Source organism: Heterodontus francisci, chromosome 23, assembly GCF_036365525.1.
Source record: "Heterodontus francisci isolate sHetFra1 chromosome 23, sHetFra1.hap1, whole genome shotgun sequence".
Taxonomy (NCBI): Eukaryota; Metazoa; Chordata; class Chondrichthyes; order Heterodontiformes; family Heterodontidae; genus Heterodontus; species Heterodontus francisci.
The window spans coordinates 1,445,712-1,472,047 of record NC_090393.1 but is presented as its reverse complement, the minus strand read 5'-3'; the positions used below and the strand labels follow the sequence as shown (position 1 = coordinate 1,472,047).

General features: G+C 51.1%; 1 protein-coding gene across 1 annotated transcript in view; it reads right to left on the bottom strand.

The window, feature by feature from the left end:
• The window catches only part of ncor2 (nuclear receptor corepressor 2), a 446,529-nt gene that overhangs the window by 182,098 nt on the left and 238,095 nt on the right, over nucleotides 1-26,336 (bottom strand). Inside the window, exons 17-18 of the mRNA XM_068055641.1 lie at nucleotides 16,486-16,616; nucleotides 1,137-1,321 (exon numbers count right to left, since the gene is read on the bottom strand). Coding sequence (XP_067911742.1) covers nucleotides 1,137-1,321; nucleotides 16,486-16,616 — 316 coding nt within the window. The remainder of the gene's footprint in view (nucleotides 1-1,136; nucleotides 1,322-16,485; nucleotides 16,617-26,336) is intronic.

Genomic DNA, 26,336 nt, shown 5'->3' with positions numbered 1-26,336 from the left:
ACTTTAATGCCAGGGTTGGGGCCGACCATGACTCATGGCCCTCCTGCCTTGGGCGCTATGGCATTGGAAGGATGAATGAGAATGGACAGAGACTGCTTGAGTTGTGTACCTATCATAACCTCTGCATCACCAACTCGTTCTTTCACACTAAACCCTGTCACCAGGTTTCATGGAGGCACCCAAGATCACGTCGTTGGCACCAGCTAGACCTCATTGTCACAAGGCGAGCCTCTTTAAACAGTGTTCAAATCACACGCAGCTTCCACAGTGCGGACTGCGACACCGACCACTCCCTGGTGTGCAGCAAGGTTAGACTCAGACCAAAGAAGTTGCATCATTCCAAGCAGAAGGGCCACCCGCGCATCAACACGAGCAGAATTTCTCACCCACAGCTGTTACAAAAATTTCTAAATTCACTTGTAACAGCCCTTCAAAACACTCCCACAGGGGATGCTGAGACCAAGTGGGCCCACATCAGAGACGCCATCTATGAGTCAGCTTTGACCACCTACGGCAAAACTGCGAAGAGAAATGCAGACTGGTTTCAATCTCATAATGAAGAGCTGGAACCTGTCATAGCCGCTAAGCGCATTGCACTTTTGAACTACAAGAAAGCCCCCAGCGATTTAACATCCGCAGCACTTAAAGCAGCCAGAAGTACTGCACAAAGAACAGCTAGGCGTTGCGCAAATGACTACTGGCAACACCTATGCAGTCATATTCAGCTGGCCTCAGACACCGGAAACATCAGAGGAATGTATGATGGCATGAAGAGACCCATTTATACTAATCCTACACTAATCCCATATTCCTATCAAACATCCCCACCTGTTCCTATATTTCCCAACCACCTACCTATACTAGTGACAATTTATAATGGCCAATTTACCTATCAACCTGCAAGTCTTTTGGCTTGTTGGAGGAAACCGGAGCACCCGGAGAAAACCCACGCAGACACAGGGAGAACTTGCAAACTCCACACAGGCAGTACCCAGAATCGAACCCGGGTCCCTGGATCTGTGAAGCTGCGGTGCTAACCACTGCGCCACTGTGCCGCCCACTGCTCCTGTAATCCTGACACTGATGGCAATGGCTGGGCTGGGCAGGATCACTGTGCATTATACAGACACACTCACCAGTTTCAGCTGTTGCCTGGGGTGCTGCAGTCTCCTCCTGGCTAGTTTCATTGGCTACAGATCTTGTAATCCGCCCCTTGCGCCTTCCTTGGCTATTGGCTGTTTTACGGCCTCTGGAAGCTGAAACTTCCCTTCCTTCATTCTCCTCCCCTGATGTGTCACCGCTTTTTTCTTTCTCCTTTTCCCTGATGGAAACACAAAGAAGATTGATTCACATTAACAGGTTTTCCTGCACCTTGTACAACATTGACAAACAGCAAAATATTTTATAGCTAATGACTAATTCATTTTTCCCTGAAACTACCTTGCTGAAGCATTCCAGCCGAAGCTCGATTTAGGGAAAGCAGGATGAATTCCAAGGACCATCAGTACTGAAAGAGTGAAGACCCTTTCATGTAATTCTTTACCCAGTTCTGCCTGTGATGGGGACCCAGGAAGATTCTGCTGAAAGGTCTTACCGTGCTCTGTTTCCATGGCAACCTAACTAAATCCAGAATAAAAGACCCACTTTAAAACAACTATACTCCAGATCCCAGGTTCAGAACAGACAGGCCTGAATGTGCTGTGAATTGGGATGGTGCAAAACAAGAGGGCCGCTATGACGACCATCTACCACAGTGTAAAACAAAGGATAACCTCAGGGAGTGGGAGGATATTACAAGGAACCACCAGCAGTCCTACATTCATTGTTTGAATGATGATGTCTGCACCGTTCACTGAATCCCTCCCTCTCTCAATTCCTGGAGATGCTTTTTGCAGTGCCTCCCCTCCCTCCAGCAGACTCCAGAAATATCTCTGTTAAACTGCAAAGTGGAAAGTTATTGCAACTGCAAGAGATCTTGAGAGCATTGAAGGTCAGTGAATTTTAAGTTTTGTTAATGTCTTTAAGGAGTTTCAGATGCTTTTGAAAAAAATTGTCAGCAACAATAGCTACAGATATAATTAAACATTGGGTGGATGCCCTGAGGGAGAGGAGGGTTTGAAGTCCGTGCAATCGACACTGTCAGTTCTGTACGTCAGTACTGACCCTCCGACAGTGCAGCACTCCCTCAGTACTGACCCTCCGACAGTGCAGCACTCCCTCAGTACTGACCCTCCGACAGTGCAGCACTCCCTCAGTACTGACCCTCCGACAGTGCAGCACTCCCTCAGTACTGACCCTCCGACAGTGCAGCACTCCCACAGTACTGACCCTCCGACAGTGCAGCACTCCCTCAGTACTGACCCTCCGACAGTGCAGCACTCCCTCAGTACTGACCCTCCGACAGTGCAGCACTCTCTCAGTACTGACCCTCCGACAGTGCAGCACTCTCTCAGTACTGACCATCCAACAGTGCAGCACTCCCTCAGTACTGTCCCTCTGACAGTGCAGCACTCCATCATTACTGACCATCTGACAGTGCAGCACTCCCTCAGTACTGACCCTCCGACAGTGCAGCACTCTCTCAGTACTGACCCTCCGACAGTGCAGCACTCTCTCAGTACTGACCCTCCAACAGTGCAGCAATCCCTCAGTACTGGCCCTCCAACAGTGCAGCACTCTCTCATTACTGACCCTCCAACAGTGCAGCACTCCCTCAGTACTGACCCTCCGACAGTGCAGCACTCCCTCAGTACTGACCCTCCGACAGTGCAGCACTCCCTCAGTACTGACCCTCCGACAGTGCAGCACTCCCTCAGTACTGACCCTCCGACAGTGCAGCACTCCCTCAGTACTGACCCTCCGACAGTGCAGCACTCCCTCAGTACTGACCCTCCGACAGTGCAGCACTCTCTCAGTACTGACCATCCGACAGTGCAGCACTCCCTCATTACTGACCCTCCGACAGTGCAGCACTCTCTCAGTACTGACCCTCCGACAGTGCGGCACTCTCTCAGTACTGACCCTCCAACAGTGCAGCACTCTCTCATTACTGACCCTCCAACAGTGCAGCACTCCCTCAGTACTGACCCTCGGACAGTGCGGCACTCCCTCAGTACTGACCCTCGGACAGTGCGGCACTCCCTCAGTACTGACCCTCGGACAGTGCGGCACTCCCTCAGTACTGACCCTCCGACAGTGCAGCACTCTCTCAGTACTGATCATCCGACAGTGCAGCACTCTCTCAGTACTGATCATCCAACAGTGCAGCACTCCCTCAGTACTGACTCACCAACAGCGCATCGTTCCCTCAGTACTGAACCTCTGACACTGCAGCACCCTCAGTACTGACCCTCCGACAGTGTAGCTCTCCCTCAGTACTGACCCTCTGACAGTGCAGCTCCCCCTCAGTACTGACCGACAATGCAGCTCTCCCCACTACTGACCCTCTGACAGTGCAGCACTCCCTCAGTACTGAACTTCCGACAGTGCAGCTCTCCCTCTGCACTGAACCTTCGACAGTGCAGCTCTTCCTCAGTACTGACCCTCTGACTATGCAGGGCTCCCTCAGTACTGACCCGTTGACAGTGCAGCACACTCTCAGTACTGATCCTCCGACAGTGCAGCACTCCCTCAGTACTGACCCTCCGACAGTGCAGCATCCCCTCAGTACTGACCGTCTGACTGTGCAGCGCTCCCTCAGAACTGACCCTCCGACAGTGCAGCACTCCCTCAGTACTGACCGTCTGACTGTGCAGCGCTCCCTCAGTACTGACCCTCCGACAGTGCAGCATTCCCTCAGTACTGACCCTCCAACAGTGCGGCAATCCATCAGTACTGACGCTCCGACTGTGCGGCACTCCCTAAGTACTGACCCTCCGACAGAGCAGAACTCCCTCAGTTCTGACCCTCCAACAGTGCGGCAATCCATCAGTACTGACGCTCCGACAGTGCAGCACTCCCTCAGTACTGCCCCTCCGACAGTGCAGCACTCCCTCAGAACTGCCGCTCCAACAGTGCAGCATTCCCTCAGTACTGGCCCGTTGACAGTGCAGCACTCCCTCAGTACTGACCCTCCGACAGTGCTTCGCTCCCTCATACTGACCCTCCGACAGTGCAGCACTCCCTCAGTACTGACCCTCCGACAGTGCAGCACTCCCTCAGTAATGCCCCTCCGACAGTGCAGCACTCCCTCAGTAATGCCCCTCCGACAGTGCAGCACTCCCACAGTACTGACCCTCTGACTGTGCAGTGCTCCCTCCGTACTTCCCCGTTGAGAATGCAGCACACACTCAGTACTGACCCTCTGACTGTGCAGCGCTCCCTCAGTACTGACCTGTAGACAGTGCAGCACACCCTCAGTACTGATCCACCGACTGTGCAGCACTCCCTCAGAACTGACCCTCAGACAGTGCTTCGCTCCCTCAGTACTGACCCGCAGACAGTGCAGCACACCCTCAGTACTGAACCTTCGACAGTGCAGCTCCCCCTCAGTACTGACCCTCCGATAGTGCAGTGTTCCCTCAGTACTGACCCTCCGACAGTGCAGCTCTCCCTAGTACTGACCCTTCGACAGTGCAGCACTCCCTCAGTATTGACCCTCCAACAGTGCAGTAATCCCTCAGTACTGCCCCTCCCACAGTGCAGCACTCGCTCAGGACTGATCCTCTGACAGTGCAGTGTTCCCTCAGTACTGACCCTCTGACAGTGCAGCACTCCTTCGGTACTGACCCTCTGACTGTGCAGGGCTCCCTCAGTACTGACCTTCCGACAGTGCAGCTCTTCCTCAGTACTGACCCTCCGACTGTGCAGTGTTCCCTCAGTACTGTCCCTCCGACAGTGCAGCACTCCCTCAGTACTGACCCTCCGACAGTGCAGCACACCCTCAGTCCTGACCCTCCGACAGTGCAGCACTCCCTCAGTACTGACCCTCCGACAGTGCAGCACTCCCTCTGTACTGACCATTTGGCAGTGCAGCACTCCCTCAGTACTGACCCTCCGACAGTGCAGCACTCCCTCAGTACTGACCGTCCGACAGTGCGGTACTCCCTCAGCACGGACCCTCCGACAGTGCAGCTCTCTCTCAGTACTGACGCTGTGACAGTGCAGCGCTCCCTCAGTCCTGACCCTCCGACAGTGCAGCACTCCCTCAGTCCTGAGCCTCCGACAGTGCAGCGCTCCCACAGTACTGACCGTCCGACAGTGCAGCACTCCCTCAGTACTGACTCACCAACAGTGCAGTACTCCCTCAGTACTGACCCTTCGACAGTGCAGCTCTCTCTCAGTACTGACGCTGTGACAGTGCAGCACTCCCTCAGTCCTGACCCTCCGACAGTGCAGCTCTCTCTCAGTACTGACGCTGTGACAGTGCAGCGCTCCCTCAGTCCTGACCCTCCGACAGTGCAGCACTCCCTCAGTACTGACCCTCCGACAGTGCAGCGCTCCCTCAGTCTTGAGCCTCCGACAGTGCAGTGTTCCCTCAGTACTGACCCTCTGACAGTGCAGCACTCCCTCAGTACTGACCCTCCAACAGTGCAGCACTCCCTCAGTACTGACCCTCCAACAGTGCAGTACTCCCTCAGTACTGACCCTCCGACAGTGCAGCACTCCCTCAGTACTGACCCTCCGACAGTGCAGCACTCCCTCAGTACTGACCATCCGACAGCGCAGCGCTCCCTGTGTACTGACCCTCCGACAGTGCAGCACTCCCTCAGTACTGACCATCCGACAGTGCAGCACTCCCTCAGTACTGACCCTCCAACAGCGCATCGTTCCCTCAGTACTGACCCTCCGACAGTGCAGCACTCCCTCAGTACTGACCGTCTGACTGTGCAGCGCTCCCTCAGTACTGACCCTGCGACAGTGCAGCACTCCCTCAGTACTGACCCTCCGACAGTGCAGCACTCCCTCAGTACTGACCCTCCGACAGTGCAGCACTCCCTCAGTACTGACCGTCTGACTGTGCAGCGCTCCCTCAGTACTGACCCTCAGCTAGTGCAGCACTCCCTCAGTACTGACCCTCCGACAGTGCAGCACTCCCTCAGTACTGACCCTCCGACAGTGCAGCACTCCCTCAGTACTGACCCTCCGACAGTGCAGCACTCCCTCAGTACTGACCGTCTGACTGTGCAGCGCTCCCTCAGTACTGACCCTCCGACAGTGCAGCACTCCCTCAGTACTGACCCTCCGACAGTGCAGCGCTCCCTCAGTACTGACCCTCAGCTAGTGCAGCACTCCCTCAGTACTGACCCTCCGACAGTGCAGAACTCCCTCAGTTCTGACCCTCCAACAGTGCGGCAATCCATCAGTACTGACCCTCCGACAGTGCGGCACTCCCTCAGTACTGCCCCTCCGACAGTGCGGCACTCCCTCAGAACTGCCCCTCCGACAGTGCAGCATTGCCTCAGTACTGGCCCGTTGACAGTGCAGCACTCCCTCAGTACTGGCACTCCGACAGTGCAGCTCCCCCTCAGTACTGACCCTCCGATAGTGCAGCACTCCCTCAGTACTGAACCTCCGACAGTGCAGCACTCCCTCAGTACTGCCCCTCCGACAGTGCATCTCTCCCACAGTACTGACCCTCTGACTGTGCAGTGCTCCCTCAGTACTGACCCTCCGACAGTGCAGCACTCCCTCAGTACTGACCCTCCGACAGTGCAGCACTCCCTCAGTAGTGACCCTCCGACAGTGCAGCACTCCCTCAGTACTGACCATCCGACAGCGCAGCGCTCCCTGTGTACTGACCCTCCGACAGTGCAGCACTCCCTCAGTACTGACCATCCGACAGTGCAGCACTCCCTCAGTACTGAACCTCTGACACTGCAGCTCCCCCTCAGTACTGACCGTCTGACAGTGCAGCTCCCCCTCAGTACTGACCCTCCGACAATGCAGCACTCCCTCAGTACTGACCCTCCGACAATGCAGCACTCCCTCAGTACTGATCCACCGACAGTGCAGCACTCCCTCAGTACTGACCCTCCGACAGTGCAGCACTCCCTCAGTACTGACCGTCTGACTGTGCAGCGCTCCCTCAGTACTGACCCTCCGACAGTGCAGCACTCCCTCAGTACTGACCGTCTGACTGTGCAGCGCTCCCTCAGTACTGACCCTCAGCTAGTGCAGCACTCCCTCAGTACTGACCCGTTAACATTGCAGCACTCCCTCAGTACTGACCCTCCGACAGTGCGGCACTCCCTCAGAACTGCCCCTCCGACAGTGCAGCATTGCCTCAGTACTGGCCCGTTGACAGTGCAGCACTCCCTCAGTACTGACACTCCGACAGTGCAGCTCCCCCTCAGTACTGACCCTCCGATAGTGCAGCACTCCCTCAGTACTGAACCTCCGACAGTGCAGCACTCCCTCAGTACTGCCCCTCCGACAGTGCATCTCTCCCACAGCACTGACCCTCTGACTGTGCAGTGCTCCCACCGTACTTAGCCATAGACAGTGCAGCACTCTCAGAACTGACCCTCCGACAGTGCTTCGCTCCCTCAGTACTGACCCGTAGACAGTGCAGCACTCCCTCAGTACTGACCCTCCGACAGTGCAGCACTCCCTCAGTACTGACCCTCCGACAGTGCAGCTCTCCCTAGTACTGACCCTCCGACAGTGCAGCATTCCCTCAGTACTGACCCTCCGACAGTGCAGCACTCCCTCTGTACTGACCCTTCGACATTGCAGGTCTTCCTCAGTACTGACCCTCCGACAGTGCAGCTCTCCCTAGTACTGACCCTTCGACAGTGCAGCGCTCCCTCAGTACTGACCCTCCGACAGTGCAGCACTCCCTCAGTACTGACCATTTGGCAGTGCAGCACTCCCTCTGTACTGACCCTCCGACAGTGCAGCACTCCCTCAGTACTGACCCTTCGACAGTGCAGCGCTCCCTCAGTACTGACCCTCCGACAGTGCAGCTCTCCCTCAGTACTGACCCTGTGACAGTGCAGCACTCCCTCAGTCCTGACCCTCTGTGCAGGGCTCCCTCAGTACTGACCCTCCGACAGTGCAGCTCTTCCTCAGTACTGACCCTCCGACTGTGCAGTGTTCCCTCAGTTCTGACCCTCGGACAGTGCAGCACTCCCTCAGTACTGACCCTCCGACAGTGCAGCTCTTCCTCAGTACTGACCCTCCGACTGTGCAGTGTTCCCTCAGTACTGACCCTCCGACAGTGCAGCACTCCCTCAGTACTGACCCTCTGACAGTGCAGCACGCCCTCAGTACTGACCCTCCGACAGTGCAGCATTCCCTCAGTACTGACCCTCCGACAGTGCAGCACACCCTCAGTACTGACCCTCCAACAGTGCAACACTCCCTCAGTACTGACCCTGTGACAGTGCAGCACTCCCTCAGTCCTGACCCTCCGACAGTGCAGAACTCCCTCAGTACTGACCCTGTGACAGTGCAGCACTCCCTCAGTAATGACCCACCAACAGTGCGGCACTCCCTCAGTACTGACCGTCCGACAGTGCGGCACTTCCTCAGTACTGACCCTCCGACAGTGCAGCACTCCCTCAGTACTGACCATTTGGCAGTGCAGCACTCCCTCTGTACTGACCCTCCGACAGTGCAGCACTCCCTCAGTACTGACCGTCCGACAGTGCAGCACTCCCTCAGCACGGACCCTCCGACAGTGCAGCTCTCTCTCAGTACTGACGCTGTGACAGTGCAGCGCTCCCTCAGTCCTGACCCTCCGAAAGTGCAGTGTTCCCTCAGTACTGACCCTCCGACAGTGCAGCTCTCCCTAGTATTGACCCTCCGACAGTGCAGTACTCCCTCAGTACTGACCCTCTGACAGTGCAGCACACCCTCAGTATTGATCCTCCGACAGTGCAGCACTCCCTCAGAACTGACCCTTCGACAGTGCAGCTCCCCCTCAGTTCTGACCCTCCGAAAGTGCAGTGTTCCCTCAGTACTGACCCTCCGACAGTGCAGCTCTCCCTAGTACTGACCCTTCGACAGTGCAGCACTCCCTCAGTACTGACCCTCCGACAGTGCAGTACTCCCTCAGTGCTGACCCTCCGACAGTGCAGCACTCCCTCAGTACTGACCCTCCGAAAGTGCAGCTCTCCCTCAGTACTGACCCTCCCACAGTGCAGCACTCCCTCAGTACTGCCCCTCCGACAGTGCAGCACTCGCTCAGGACTGACCTATCAACAGTGCAGCGCTCCCTCAGTACTGATCCTCTGACAGTGCAGCGTTCCCTCAGTACTGACCCTCCCACAGTGCAGCACTCGCTCAGTACTGCCCCTCCGACAGTGCAGCACTCCCTCTGTCCTGACCCTTCGACAGTGTAGCTCTCCCCAGTACTGACCCTCTGACTGTGCAGGGCTCCCTCAGTACTGACCCTCCGACAGTGCAGCACTCCCTCAGTACTGACCCTCCGACAGTGCAGCACTCCCTCAGTACTGACCATTTGACAGTGCAGCACTCCCTCAGTACTGACCCACCGACAGTGCGGCGCTCCCGCAGTACTGACCGTCCGACAGTGCGGCACTCCCTCAGTACTGACCGTCCGACAGTGCGGCACTCCCTCAGTACTGACCGTCCGACAGTGCGGCACTCCCTCAGTACTGACCGTCCGACAGTGCGGCACTCCCTCAGTACTGACCGTCCGACAGTGCGGCACTCCCTCAGTACTGACCGTCCGACAGTGCGGCACTCCCTCAGTACTGACCGTCCGACAGTGCGGCACTCCCTCAGTACTGACCGTCCGACAGTGCGGCACTCCCTCAGTACTGACCCTGTGACAGTGCAGCACTCCCTCAGTCCTGACCCTCCGACAGTGCAGCACTCCCTCAGTACTGACCCTGTGACAGTGCAGCACACCTTCAGTACTGACCCTCCAACAGTGCAGCACACCTTCAGGACTGACCCTCCGACAGTGCAGCACTCCCTCAGTACTGACCCTCCGACAGTGCGGCACTCCCTCGGTACTGACCATGGGACAGTGCAGCACTCCCTCGGCACTGACCCACCGACAGTGCGGCGCTCCCTCGGTACTGACCGTCCGACAGTGCGGCGCTCCCTCGGTACTGACCGTCCGACAGTGCGGCGCTCCCTCGGTACTGACCGTCCGACAGTGCGGCGCTCCCTCGGTACTGACCGTCCGACAGTGCGGCACTCCCTCGGTACTGACCGTCCGACAGTGCGGCACTCCCTCGGTACTGACCGTCCGACAGTGCGGCACTCCCTCGGTACTGACCGTCCGACAGTGCGGCACTCCCTCGGTACTGACCGTCCGACAGTGCGGCACTCCCTCGGTACTGACCGTCCGACAGTGCGGCACTCCCTCGGTACTGACCGTCCGACAGTGCGGCACTCCCTCGGTACTGACCGTCCGACAGTGCGGCACTCCCTCGGTACTGACCGTCCGACAGTGCGGCACTCCCTCGGTACTGACCGTCCGACAGTGCGGCACTCCCTCGGTACTGACCGTCCGACAGTGCGGCACTCCCTCGGTACTGACCGTCCGACAGTGCGGCACTCCCTCGGTACTGACCGTCCGACAGTGCGGCACTCCCTCGGTACTGACCGTCCGACAGTGCGGCACTCCCTCGGTACTGACCGTCCGACAGTGCGGCACTCCCTCGGTACTGACCGTCCGACAGTGCGGCACTCCCTCGGTACTGACCGTCCGACAGTGCGGCACTCCCTCGGTACTGACCGTCCGACAGTGCGGCACTCCCTCGGTACTGACCGTCCGACAGTGCGGCACTCCCTCGGTACTGACCGTCCGACAGTGCGGCACTCCCTCGGTACTGACCGTCCGACAGTGCGGCACTCCCTCGGTACTGACCGTCCGACAGTGCGGCACTCCCTCGGTACTGACCGTCCGACAGTGCGGCACTCCCTCGGTACTGACCGTCCGACAGTGCGGCACTCCCTCGGTACTGACCGTCCGACAGTGCGGCACTCCCTCGGTACTGACCGTCCGACAGTGCGGCACTCCCTCGGTACTGACCGTCCGACAGTGCGGCACTCCCTCGGTACTGACCGTCCGACAGTGCGGCACTCCCTCGGTACTGACCGTCCGACAGTGCGGCACTCCCTCGGTACTGACCGTCCGACAGTGCGGCACTCCCTCGGTACTGACCGTCCGACAGTGCGGCACTCCCTCGGTACTGACCGTCCGACAGTGCGGCACTCCCTCGGTACTGACCGTCCGACAGTGCGGCACTCCCTCGGTACTGACCGTCCGACAGTGCGGCACTCCCTCGGTACTGACCGTCCGACAGTGCGGCACTCCCTCGGTACTGACCGTCCGACAGTGCGGCACTCCCTCGGTACTGACCGTCCGACAGTGCGGCACTCCCTCGGTACTGACCGTCCGACAGTGCGGCACTCCCTCGGTACTGACCGTCCGACAGTGCGGCACTCCCTCGGTACTGACCGTCCGACAGTGCGGCACTCCCTCGGTACTGACCGTCCGACAGTGCGGCACTCCCTCGGTACTGACCGTCCGACAGTGCGGCACTCCCTCGGTACTGACCGTCCCACAGTGCGGCACTCCCTCAGTACTGACCGTCCGACAGTGCGGCACTCCCTCTGTACTGACCGTCCCACAGTGCGGCACTCCCTCTGTACTGACCGTCCGACAGTGCGGCACTCCCTCAGTACTGACCGTCCGACAGTGCGGCACTCCCTCAGTACTGATTATTGATGATACAAGTAACATTCCAGTCTTTGCTGTAAATCAGGAAATGGAAGGGTGGGAGGAACTCAAGAAAATTACAATCACCAGGGAATTTGTACTGAGCAAATTGTTGGAGCTGTGAGCTGACAAGTCACAAGGTCCTGATGGACTTCATCCTCGGGTGTTAAAAGAAATGGCTAATGAGATAGTTGATGCGATAGTTTTAATTTTCCAAAATTCCCTAGATTCGGGAAGGTTTCGCTAGATTGCAAAATACCAAATGTAACTCCTTTACTCAAAAAGGGAGGGAGACAGAAAACAGGAAACTACAGGCCAGTTAGCTTCACATCTGTCTTGGGGAAAATGTTAGAAGCTATTATTAAAGACGTTATAGCAGGGCATTTAGAAAAATTCAAGGTAATCAGGCAGAATCAACATGGTTTTGTGAAAGGGAAATCATGTTTAACCAATTTATTGGAGTCCTTTGACCGAGTTACATGTGCTGTGGATAAAGGGGAACCGGTGGATGTATTGTACTTAGATTTCTAGAATGAATTTGATAAGGTGCCACATCAAAGGTTATTGCAGAAAATAAAAGCTCATGGTGTCGGGGATAACGTTTTGGCCTGGATAGAAGATTGGTTTGCTAACAGGAAACAGAGAATAGGCATAAATGGGTCATTTTCTGGTAGGGAAGATGCAACGAGTGGTGTGCCACAGGGATCAGTGCTGGGGCCTCAACTTTTTACAATTTATATAAATGACTTGGATGAAGGGACTGAAGGTATGGTTGCTAAATTTGCTGATGACAAAAAGATAGGTAGGGCTAGTAAGTTGTGAAGAGGACATAAGGAGGCGATCTGGGAAAGACTGTTTGCATCTGTCCTGAGAAGATCTCTCCTGTCTGCTCCCATCTCTTTCTCACAAGCCTCTGAATCCACGGAAGAAACATGAACCTCAAGAGAGAAAAGTCTCCTACAGCAAACAAGGTTTAAGAAGAATACTGGGCCCCAATGAAAACAATATTTACCTACAATCAAGCACTCTACAGTGAGCTCGAAGAACCATAACAAAAACTCTTCAGATATTGCCTCAAACTTTTCCACTTTATTTTTCTTCTGCTCTTTTCTGCATCTATTTGCCTGTGTGTATCACATTTGTACGCTGGCACGTGCGCGTCTTGTATCCGCAGGCGTCAACCAAATTAGAGTTTAAGTTCAAGTTTCATAAATTTCAACTTGTTTAAACCTGAGAAGACCTGTTTATGCTGGTTTATTTGCCTTCTAATTGGAAAGTGGTGAACTAGCATTCACCAAGGGGGAGCTAAAAACACAGTGTGTTTAGAAATAAAACCCTGTTACATTCAGACTAGGTGAAGGCAGAAAGGGAACCTGAGACCTCTTTCTCACCTAGTCCTAACACTTCCATTTCCTGATTTACAGCTATTCCTGGGATGTTACTTCTATCCTCTATGGTGAAGACCGATGCAAAATACCTGTTCAATTCATCTGCCATCTCCTGATTTTCCCTTATTAATTCCCCAGACTCACTTTCTATAGGACCAACGCTCACTTTGTTAACTCTTTAGTTTTTTAAACATCTATAGAAACTCTTACTGTCTGTTTTTATATTTCTAGCTAGCTTTCTCTCGTACTCTAATTTCTCCCTCCTTATTAATCATTTAGTTGTTCTTTGCTGCTTTTTATATTCTGTCCAATCTTCTGACCTGCCACTCATCTTTGTGCAATTATATACTTTATCTTTAATTTTGATATTATCTTGAACTTTTTTAGTTAACCACGGATGGTGGGTCTTCCTATTGGAATTTTACTTTCTCGTTGGAATGTATCTATTCTGTGTATTCTGAAATATCCCCTTAAATGTCTGCCACTGCATCTCTATTGACCTATCCCTTAACATACTTTGCCAGTTCACTTTAGCTAGCTCTGCTTTTATGCCCTCATAATTGCCCTTATTTAAGTTGAAAATACTAGTCTTAGACCCATTCTTATCTACCTCAAACTGAATGTAAAATTCATTCATATTATGATCGCTACTGCCAAGGGGTGCTTTAACTATGAGGTCATTAATTAATCCTATCTCGTTGCACAATCCCAGGTCTAGTATAGCCTGCTCTCTGGTTGGCTCCAGAAGGTGCTATTCTGAGAAACTATCCCGAAAACATTCGATGAACTCCTCATCTAGGCTCCCTCTGCCCATCTGATTTTTCCAATCTATACGTAGATTAAAATTCCCCATGATTATTGCTGTACCTTTCTGACAAGCTCCCATTATTTCTTCATTTATGCCCTGTCATCCCATGTGGTTACTGTTTGAGGGCCTGTACACCACTCCCATAAGTGAATTTTTGCCTTTATCATTTCTCATCTCGACCCAAACTGCTTCTACATCCTGGTTTCCTGAACTTAGGTCATCCTTGTCTACTACGCTAATATCACGCACCTGGAGTATTGCGTGCAGTTCTGGTCACCGCATTATAGGAAGGATGTGGAAGCTTTGGAGAGGGTGCAGAGGAGATTTACTAGGATGTTGCCTGGTATGGAGGGAAGGTCTTACGAGGAAAGGCTGAGGGACTTGAGGTTGTTTTCGTTAGAGAGAAGGAGGAGGAGAGGTGACTTAATAGAGACATATAAGATAATCAGAGGGTTAGATAGGGTGGATAGTGAGAGTCTTTTTCCTCGGATGGTGATGGCAAACACGAGGGGACATAGCTTTAAGTTGAGGGGTGATAGATATAGGACAGATGTCAGAGGTAGTTTCTTTACTCAGAGAGTAGTAGGGGCGTGGAACGCCCTGCCTGCAGCAGTAGTAGACTCGCCAACTTTAAGGGCATTTAAGTGGTCATCGGATAAACATATGGATGAAAATGGAATAGTGTAGGTCAGATGGTTTCACAGGTCGGCGCAACATCGAGGGCTGAAGGGCCTGTACTGCGCTGTAATGTTCTAATTCTAAAAAATCATCATTAATTAACAGAGCTACCCCTCCACCCTTTTCTAGCTTCCTGTCCTTCCTAAATGCCATGTACCCTTCAATATTCAGGTCCCAATCTATGTCATCCTGCAGCTATGTCTCTGTAATGGCTATCAGATTGTACTTATTTATTTCTAATTTACACTCTCAGTTCATCTGTTTTGTTTCGATGCTACGTGCATTCAGATACAGAGCCTTTAGTTTTGTCCTTTTATTATTTTTGTAACCTCTAGCCTTATCTACTGATTTACTCTTAGATTTGTACAACCTGTCTCTTCCTGTCACAGTCTGTTTATCCTTTCCCATATTAATACCTTTCTCTCTTGCCTTCTCTACTCTTTGATTTACCACATCTTCCCAAATTTGATCCCTTGCTCCCACCATTCAGTTTAAAACCTTCTCTACTTCCCTAGTTATGCAGCTCTCGAGAACAATGGCCCCAGCACGGTTCAGGTGTAGACCGTCCCAACGGTACAGCCCCTACTTTCCCCAGTACTGATGTCAGTGCCCGAGGAACCAGAACCAACTTCTACCACACCAGTCTTTGAGCCACGCATTCATTTTTCATTCTAATTTGACCTACTCCAATTTGCACGTGGCTCAGGTAATAATCCAGAGATTATTGCCTTTGAGGTTCTGCTTCTTAATTTGGTGCCTAGTTCCTCATACTGACTATGCAGAACCTCTTTCCTTGTCCTGCCTATGTCATTGGTACCTACATGGACCACGATGACTGGATCCTCTCCCTCCCACTGTAAGTTCCTCTCCAGCCCTGAGCAGATGTCCCGAACCCTGGCACCGGGCAGGCAACACAGCCGTCTGGACTCTCACTCTTTGCTGCAGAGAACAGTGTCAATCCCCCTCTCCATACTGTCCCCCATTACCACTACTTTCCTTTTTGCTCCCCTGCTTGAACAGTGCCATGGTCAGTCTGCTCATCCACACTACAGCCCTCACTCTTGTCCATACAAGTTGGAAGAACCTTGAATTTGTTGCTCAATTGCAAGGGCTGTGGCTGCTCCATTCCCATCTTGTCGATCCCCTGACCTGGGTGACTCACAGTCACTCCTGTCCCTGACCACTGACCAAATCAGATGACCCTATCCTAAGGAGTGTGACTGCCTTCTGGAACAAAGTATCCCCCTCCCTGATGCAGTGTCTGCAGCTCGACCTCCAGCTCAATGACTCTGAGCCGAAGCTCCTCAAGCTACAGACGCTTACTACATATGTGGTTGCCATGGACTGCCTGTCGTGCCATCTTTGTTGTGTTAATTTAATTACATTTATGTTTTCTTAATTAATTTATAGCTCCCCTCCTTCCCGAAGTCCTTCACTTACCAAACTCCCTTCTTCACACTCTGTGCTCTCCAGCAGCACTCAGTGGGGAGAGGAGAGGGCAGAGGGAGGGGGGCAGGACAGAGGGACAGGGAGAGCGCAGGAGGAGGGGGGAGGTGGCAGGAGGAGGGGGAGAGGTGGCAGGAGGAGGGGGAGAGGTAGCAGGAGGAGGGGGAGAGGTAGCAGGAGGAGGGGGAGAGGTAGCAGGAGGAGGGGGGGAGGTAGCAGGAGGAGGGGGGGAGGTAGCAGGAGGATCCTCCGAACCCTGTGCGGTACTTACCCTTTCTGGCCTGCATGTGACTATAGTCCCATACTGCAGAGTTGAGTTTTAATACCCTTGGGGGTTACATGAAGCCCTGTTCATGTTGACCCCATTGGAAGAGGAACACTTAAAATAATCAGTATTTAGCAGTGGTGTTCATGCATTACAGCCACATCCAATAATCCACATTAACAGAAATCTTTACTAATTCACAGATACACAGTCACAGAGTAAATAGCAGCCACGGTGATTGGTTATTGCATCTTACCTCATTAGTTCATCCTTGTATTTCTCACACTCGCCCTCCTTTTCTCCTTTCTCCTCTCTCTCCTCTTCTTTCTCAACTTCCTTCTCCTTTTCCCCTCTGTCTTCGGGAATGTTTCTCGAAACCTGCTGCTGCTGATATAAAAAGATGTCGAAGAGTCAAGACCAGAAGATTTAGGGATTTTCCATGAACTGAATGGAACATTTTCACATTGATGCAACGAGGCACTGCTGGAGGCACTACCAGGAAAAGGAACATTCTCGTCACGTTACTTACTGGAGTAAAAATTCTCGGACTGTTTAAGTCGATGGATCAGAAAAACACAATTCCTCCCCGTTAACAGAAATAAAAACCTTGAATTCACTCGACTGGTCTTTCTCCAAAACAGGTCCACACTCCCTCACACACTCCCTCACACACACACACTCCCTCACACACTCACTCCCACACACACACACTCACTCCCACACACACACACTCCCACACACACACACACACACTCCCTCACACACACACAAACTCCCACACACACACACACACACACACACTCACTCACACTCACACTCACACTCACACTCACACTCACACTCACACTCACACTCACTCACTCACTCACTCACACTCACACTCACTCACACTCACTCACACTCACTCACTCACACTCACACTCACTCACACTCACTCACACTCACTCACACTCACTCACACACACACTCACTCACACTCACTCACACACACACTCACACACACACTCACTCACACACACACTCACTCACACTCACACTCACACACACTCACACTCACACACACTCACACTCACACACACTCACTCACACTCACACTCACACACACACTCACACTCACACACACACACACTCACACACACACACACACACTCCCACACACACACACACACACACACACACACACACTCCCTCACACACACACACACTCCCTCACACACACACACACTCCCTCACACACACACACACTCCCTCACACACACACACACACTCCCTCACACACACACACACACACACTCCCTCACACACACACACTCCCTCACACACTCCCACACACACTCCCACACACACTCCCACACACACTCCCACACACACTCCCACACACACTCCCTCACACACTCCCTCACACACACACACACTCCCTCACACACACACACACTCCCTCACACACACACACACTCCCTCACACACACACTCACACACTCCCACACACACACACCACACATTCCCACACACACACACTCACACACTCCCTCATACACACACACTCCCTCATACATACACACTCCCTCATACATACACACTCCCTCATACATACACACTCCTGCACACACACACACTCACTCCCTCCCTCACACACACATTCACACACACACTCTCACTCACACTTTCATATGCACACACGCATATCACAATCTCACATATTGGGTTCTGAAGTCGAAACCGCCGCTGACTCCAATGAGAAATTCGATGGGGGATTGACTAAATTTGTACTGTGGTTGGATAACAGAAGGAGGCCATTTGGCCCATTGTGTCTGTGCTGGCTCTCTATGCGAACAACACAGCTAGACCCACTCCCCCGCTTTTTTCCCGTAGCCCAGCAAACTTTTTTCTTCAGATAATTATCCAATTTCCATTTGAAAGCCTTGATTGAACCTGCCTCCATCACAGTCTCAGACAGTGCATTCCATGTCCTAAACACTCACTGAACCTGCCTCCACCACACTCTCAGACAGTGCATTCCAGATCCTAAACACTCACTGAACCTGTCTCCACCACACTCTCAGACAGTGCATTCCAGATCATAAACACTCACTGAACCTGCCTCCACCGCACTCTCAGACAGTGTATTCCAGATCCTAAACACTCACTGAACCTGCCTCCACCACACTCTCAGACAGTGCATTCCAGATCCTAAACACTCACTGAACCTGTCTCCACCACACTCTCAGACAGTGCATTCCAGATCATAAACACTCACTGAACCTGCCTCCACCACACTCTCAGACAGTGCATTCCAGATCCAAAACACTCACCGAACCTGCCTCCACCACACTGTCAGACAGTGCATTCCAGATCCTAAACACTCACTGAACCTGCCTCCACCGCACTCTCAGACAGTGCATTCCAGATCCAAAACACTCACCGAACCTGCCTCCACCACACTGTCAGACAGTGCATTCCAGATCCAAAACACTCACCGAACCTGCCTCCACCACACTCTCAGACAGTGCATTCCAGATCCTAAACACTCACAGCATAAAAAAGTTTTCCTCATGTCGCCTTTGATTCTGTTGCCAATCACCTTAAATCGGTTCCTCTGGCTCAGGAGCCTTCCACCAATGAGAACAGCTTCTCTCTATCTACTTTTTTTTTAGAATTAGAATTAGAACATTACAGCGCAGTACAGGCCCTTCGGCCCTCGATATTGCGCCGACCTGTGAAACCATCTGACCTACACGATTCCATTTTCATCCATATGTCTATCCAATGACCACTTAAATGCCCTTAAAGTTGGCGAGTCTACTACTGTTGCAGGCAGGGCGTTCCACGTCCCTACTACTCTCTGAGTAAAGAAACTACCTCTGACATTTGTCCTATTTCTATCACCCCTCAACTTAAAGCTATGTCCCCTCGTGTTTGCCATCACCATCCGAGGAAAAAGACTCTCACTATCCACCCTATCTAACCCTCTGATTATCTTCTCTGTCTCTATTAAGTCACCTCTCCTCCTCCTTCTCTCTAACGAAAACAACCCCAAATCCCTCAGCCTTTCCTCGTAAGACCTTCCCTCCATACCAGGCAACATCCTAGTAAATCTCCTCAGCACCCTTTCCAAAGCTTCCACATCCTTCCTATAATGCGGTGACCAGAACTGCACGCAATACTCCAGGTGCGGTCTCACCAGAGTTTTGTACAGCTGCAGCATGACCTCGTGGCTCCGAAACGCGATCCCCCTACTAATAAAAGCTAACACACCAAATGCCTTCTTAACATACCTATTAACCTGGGTAGCAACTTTCAGGGATTTATGTACCTGGACACCAAGATCTCTCTGCTCATCTACACTACCAAGAATCTTCCCATTAGCCCAGTACTCTGCATTCCTGTTACTCCTTCCAAAGTGAATCACCTCACACTTCTCCGCATTAAACTCCATTTGCCATCTCTCAGCCCAGCTCTGCAGCCTATCTATGTCCCTCTGTACCCTACAACATCCTTCGGCACTATCCACAACTCCACCGACCTTAGTGTCATCTGCAAATTTACTAACCCACCCTTCTACACCCTCTTCCAGACTGCTCATGATTTTGAACACCTCTATCAAATCTCCTCTCAATCTTCTCTTCTCCATGGTAAACAGTCCCAGCTTCTCCAACCTATTCACAAAATTGAAGTTTCTCATCCCTGGAACCATTCTTGGAAATCTTTTCTGCACCCTCGCAAATGTCTTCACATCCTCTCTAAAGTGTGGTGTCCAGAACTGGACACAATACTCAAGTATTAGTCAAACTACCCCTGGCAATGTACACGGGAAGGGAGGGGAGACCAGGTGTAGTCTCCAGGTGAAGTGAGGTTCCAGGCTGATGGAGTGGAATATCACAGTAAGCAGAGACAATTCAGGGCCAATTCTAAACTCATACATTCGGTCCTTATTTTTATATTTCAATTAGAAATCTCTACATGTACATTTATAATGGGAATGGTCTGTATAAACCTTCCAGACTGGGATTAATTATCGGTGGGAATTGGAATGAGACAATTTCTCGAACAGGCATGGGCACACTGCTCTGGATTCAAACCCTCTTCCCAGCAACTGGTGCTCAGAGTCTCCCCTGGGGGGGTGTCGAACCACATTGTCACCTGTTCATATGGGCAGTTCCCTTTAGAAATGGGGAAAGCCAAGTTGTCAGTGCAGGGAGATGGAAGGTTTTTAATGCATCATAGAAACATTAATCTAGCCACTTTTGCTTGGGAAGTGTAGAAAAACGCAGTACATGCACTTGTGCAGAAACACACACAAACACATTATATACAAGCAGCAGCAATATCGTTTTTGAGTTTTTCTGATCATATACAGTGAGTGATTGGGTTTTCCACAGTGTTCCTGTCACCATCTTCTAACTTGTTTGTATTTCTATGTACTTTCCAAACCAAATTTATTTATTTAAAAATACACATTTGAGATGGTGCCAGAAATAGCAGCAGTTCCTCATGCCCATGGCTGTACAATAATTCTCCTGATTTCGAAAATCCCCAACTGTCTGAAGGATAATCAGCAAATTTATTTATTTAGAGATACAGCACTGAAACAGGCCCTTCGGCCCACCGAATCTGTGCCGACCAACAACCACCCATTTATACTCACTTGACAGTAACCCCATATTCCCTACCACCTACCTACCTAAATTGCGAGGGGCAATTTACAATGGCCAATTTACCTATCACCTGCAAGTCTTTGGCTGTGGGAGGAAACCGGAGCACCCGGCGAAAACCCACACGGTCACAGGGAGAACTTGCAAACTCCGCACAGGCAGTACCCAGAATCGAACCCGGGTCGCTGGAGCTGTGAGGCTGCGGTGCTAACCACTGCGCCACTGTGCATGTTCAGCAAAATGTTCAGCAAAACTCTGACAATATGTGAAACATACATTTTCAGGAAAGAGCAAACAATCCTGGTTTCTGGTGCCTCACTCAGCTTTTGACAGGTGGGTAAACCTCTTCCACTTCCTCACACTCACTGTGCAGCCAACTCTGACACTAAAATTCCCACTTTCCACACTGTCCCTGGCGACAGTTCAATAATCTGAATTTACAGAATTCACATTTCCCCTCCAGATTATAGTGGGGTCTGAGTTCACTCAAAGGTCACTCCTTATCTGGGCTCAGAAGGGACTGAATATTCAGGCAGAAATGTTACTGCTCCATTTCCTCCAGGATTACACCGAGGGCCGATTTTACAGCAACAATTGTGAGTTATAATTTGTAAAAATATGCTGGCAATGGATGTGATGAGAATGATTCACGGGTTTAAAGGTGCGGGAAGTGTTTACAAGGTGGTCTGGATGATGTTTGGGGATGATGATGTGACAAGGTTTGTTAAATCATTGAGAAAGAAACACTTGCAGTGAAAGAGTGGAACAGGTGGAGAGATTTGTACACTGGACAGAGAAGTGTAATCTTATACGGTGTAAATCAACAACAGCATTGTACATTGATATAGTGGTGCCCCCCCACCCCTCCAAGGATCTATCTTGGACTCCCTCCTATTTCTCATCTACATGCCTCCCCTCGGCAACATCATCCAAAAAGAAGAACAAAGAACAGTCGAGCACAGGAACAGGTCATTCGGCCCTCCAAGCCTGCGCCGATCTTGATGCCTGTCTAAACTAAAACCTTCTGCACTTCCGGGGACCGTATCCCTCTATTCCCTTCCTATTCATGTATTTGTCAAGATGTCTCTTAAACGTCGCTATCGTACCTGCTTCCACCACCTCCCCCGGCAGCAAGTTCCAGGCACTCACCACCCTCTGTGTAAAGAACTTGCCTCGCACATCCCCTCTAAACTTTGCCCCTCTCACCTTAAACCTATGTCCCCTAGTAACTGACTCTTTCACCCTGGGAAAAAGCTTCTGATTATCCACTCTGTCCATGCCGCTCATAACTTTGTAAACCTCTATCATGTCGCCCCTCCACCTCCGTCGTTCCAGTGAAAACAATCCGAGTTTATCCAACCTCTCCTCATAGCTAATGCCCTCCAGACCAGGCAACATTCTGCTAAACCTTTTCTGTACCCTCTCCAAAGCCTCCACGTCCTTCTGGTAGTGTGGCGACCAGAATTGCATGCAATATTCTAAGTGTGGCCTAACTAAAGTTCTGTACAGCTGCAGCATGACTTGCCAATTTTTATACTCTATGTCCCGACCGATGAAGGCAAGCATGCCGTATGCCTTCTTGACTACCTTATCCACCTGCGTTGCCACTTTCAGTGACCTGTGGATCTGTACGCCCAGATCTCTCTGCCTGTCAATACTCCGAAGGGTTCTGTCATTTACTGTATACCTCCCACCTGCATTAGACCTTCCAAAATGCATTACCTCACATTTGTCCAGATTAAACCATATCTGCCATTTCTCCGCCCAAGTCTCCAACCGATCTATATCCTGCTGTATCCTCTGACAATCCTCATCACTATCCGCAACTCCACCAACCTTTGTGTCGTCCGCAAACTTACTAATCAGACCATTTTCCTCCAAATCATTTATATATACTACAAACAGCAAAGGTCCCAGCACTGATCCCTGCGGAACACCACTAGTCACACCCCTCCATTCAGAAAAGCACCCTTCCACTGTTACCCTCTGTCTTCTGTGACCAAGCCAGTTCTGTATCCATCTTGCCAGCTCAACCTCTGATCCCGTGTGACTTCACCTTTTGTACCAGTCTGCCATGTGGGACCTTGTCAAAGGCTTTACTGAAGTCCATATAGACAACATCCACTGCCCTTCCTTCATCAATCATCTTCGTCACTTCCTCAAAAAACTCGATCAAGTTCGTGAGACACAACCTCCCCTTCACAAAACCATGCTGTCTCTCGCTAATAAGTCCATTTGTTTCCAAATGGGAGTAAATCCTATCCCGAAGAATCCTCTCTAATAATTTCCCTACCACTGACGTAAGGCTCACCGGCCTATAATTTCCTGGATTATCCTTGCTACCCTTCTTAAACAAAGGAACAACATTGACTATTCTCCAGTTTCTGGGACCTCACCTGTAGCCAATGAGGATGCAAAGATTTCTGTCAAGGCCCCAGCAATTTCTTCCCTTGCCTCCCTCAGTATTCTGGGGTAGATCCCATCAGGCCCTGGGGACTTATCTACCTTAATGCTTTGCAAGACACCCAATACCTCCTCCTTTTTGATAATGAGATGACCCAGACTATCTACACTCCCTTCCCTGGACTCATCATCCACCAAGTCCTTCTCTTTGGTGAATACTGATGCAAAGTACTCATTTAGTACCTGGCCCATTTCCTCTGGCTCCACACATAGATTCCCTCCTCTGTGCTTGAGTGGGCCAACCCTTTCCCTGGTTACCCTCTTGCTCTTTATATACGTATAAAAAGCCTTGGGATTCTCCTTAATCCTGTTTGCCAATGACTTTTCATTGCCCCTTTTAGCGCTCCTGACTCCTTGTTTAAGTTCTTTCCTCCTGTCTTTATATTCCTCAAGGGATTCGTCTGTTCCTAGCCTTCTCGCCCTTACGAATGCTTTCTTTTTCTTTTTGACGAGGCTCATAATATCCCGCGTTATCCAAGGTTCCCGAAACTTGCCAAACTTATCCTTCTTCCTCACAGGAACATGCCGGTCCTGGATTCTAATCAACTGACGTTTGAAAGACTCCCACATGTCAGATGTTGATTTACCCAGTGTCAGTTTTCACATGTACACTAACGACATCCAGCCCCACCTCACCACCACCTCTCTCCACTCCTCCACTGTTGCTAAATTATCTGGCTGCTTCTCTGACAACCAGTATTGGATGAGCAGAAATTTTCTCCAATTAAATATTGGGAAGACTGAAGCCATTGTTTTTAGTCCCTTCTCCAAATTCTGTTCCCTAGCTACCAACTCCATTCCTCTCCCTGGCAACTGTCTGAGGCTGTTAACAATCTTGGTGTTGTATTTGACCTCGAGATGAGCTTCTGACCACATATTTGCGCCATCACAAAGACCTGCCTATTTCCACCTCCGTAACATCGCCTGACTTCACTTCTGTCTCAGCTCATTTGCTGCTTAAACCCTCATTTATGCACAACAATGAGCATCCAACACAGGTGGGTAATTCAGTGACTGATCAAAATGATGGACTAACCGGACTTCTTGGGCATCATGCAATGGCCAACGCCAGTCATCCTGGCTGGTTTCTTATCACTTACAACTAATCACCTGGCGACTGATGGTTCTGCTAAAGTTCTTACCTCAATTATTACCCAGTGTGCAATGTTCTACAGTTTGCACCCGATTCTCAGAGTCAACTTCCAAAGTCAATTTCAAATCCTGACAGATCACACACTGATGGCTAAATTCAGGCTAAAACCACAAGTCGAATTTATTTAAAGTAGGGATTACATATCGAAGAAATACTTAGCAAATTACTGAAAGTACAAACCTTAAACAGTAAAGATAACAAATAATGCATTTTGGAAGGTCTAATGCAGGTGGGAAGTATACAGTAAATGGCAGAACCCTTAGGAGTATTGACAGGCAGAGAGATCTGGGCGTACAGGCCCACAGGTCACTGAAAGTGGCAACGCAGGTGGATAAGGTAGTCAAGAAGGCATACGGCATACTTGCCTTCATCGGTCGGGGCATAGAGTATAAAAATTGGCAAGTCATGTTGCAGCTGTACAGAACCTTAGTTAGGCCACACTTAGAATATTGCGTGCAATTCTAGTCGCCACACTACCAGAAGGACGTGGAGGCTTTGGAGAGGGTACAGAAGAGGTTTACCAGGATGTTGCCTGGTCTGGAGGGCATTAGCTATGAGGAGACGTTGGATAAACTCGGATTGTTTTCACTGGAACGACGGAGGTGGAGGGGCGACATGATAGAGGTTTACAAAGCTATGAGTGGCATGGACAGAGTGGATAGTCAGAAGCTTTTTCCCAGGGTGGAAGAGTCAGTTACTAGGGGACATAGGTTTAAGGTGAGAGGGGCAAAGTTTAGAGGGGATGTGCAAGGCAAGTTCTTTACACAGAGGGTGGTGAGTGCCTGGAACTTGCTGCCGGGGGAGGTGGTTTAGTTTAGTGATACAGCACTGAAACAGGCCCTTCGGCCCACCGAGTCTGGGCCGACCATCAACCACCCATTTATACTAATCCTACACTAATCCCATATTTCTACCACATCCCCACCTGTCCCTATATTTCCCTGCTACCTACCTGTACTAGGGGCAATTTATAATGGCCAATTTACCTACCAACCTGCAAGTCTTTTGGCTGTGGGAGGAAACCGGAGCACCCGGAGGAAAGCCACGCAGACACAGGGAGAACTTGCAAACTCCACACAGGCAGTACCCAGAATCGAACCCGGGTCGCTGGACCTGTGAGGCTGTGGTGCTAACCACTGCGCCACTGTGCCGCAGGTGGAAGCAGGTACGATAGCGATGTTTAAGAGGCATCTTGAGAAATACATGAATAGGATGGGAATGGAGGGATACTACGATCCCTGGAAGTGCAGAAGGTTTTAGTTTAGGCAGGCATCAAGATCGGCGCAGGCTTGGAGGGCCGAATGGCCTGTTCCTGTGCTGTACTGTTCTTTGGTAAAGAATATCATTCTCACAGATTGTGAGGTGATAAGGAGTTTGGATATGAGCAAATGTCATTGGCATTCAAATACACTGTGACGTACATGGAGGTGTCATTCTCATATCAGCTTCAAAACTCTAAGTATTGAGTCCAGAAAAGAATATTGAGGAAAGTTTGTCATTTACATTGTGGACCAAAAAGCACCTGAATAAAGTGCTGTGAACAATCTGGTTGAAAGAGCAATGGTAGATTTTCCTCTCCCTTCTCATCAGACAGTGTGTGTGTGTGTCTGTGTGTGTGTGTTCGCTATTGAGTCATTAAGATCCATTAACGCTGTTAAAAAGTCCCCTGGGCAGAGCAAGAGTCTGCAAGGAAAATACTCTTCAAAAGGCCCAGTAATTCGACTAGGACACAGAAATAAGGTGCTGATTCCTTGCTATTCTACAGACCAGAGAACACTACCTGCTCCTCACAGCTAACTGGTCGCACTGCAGTTCACTGAGGAAAGATAGAATCCATTT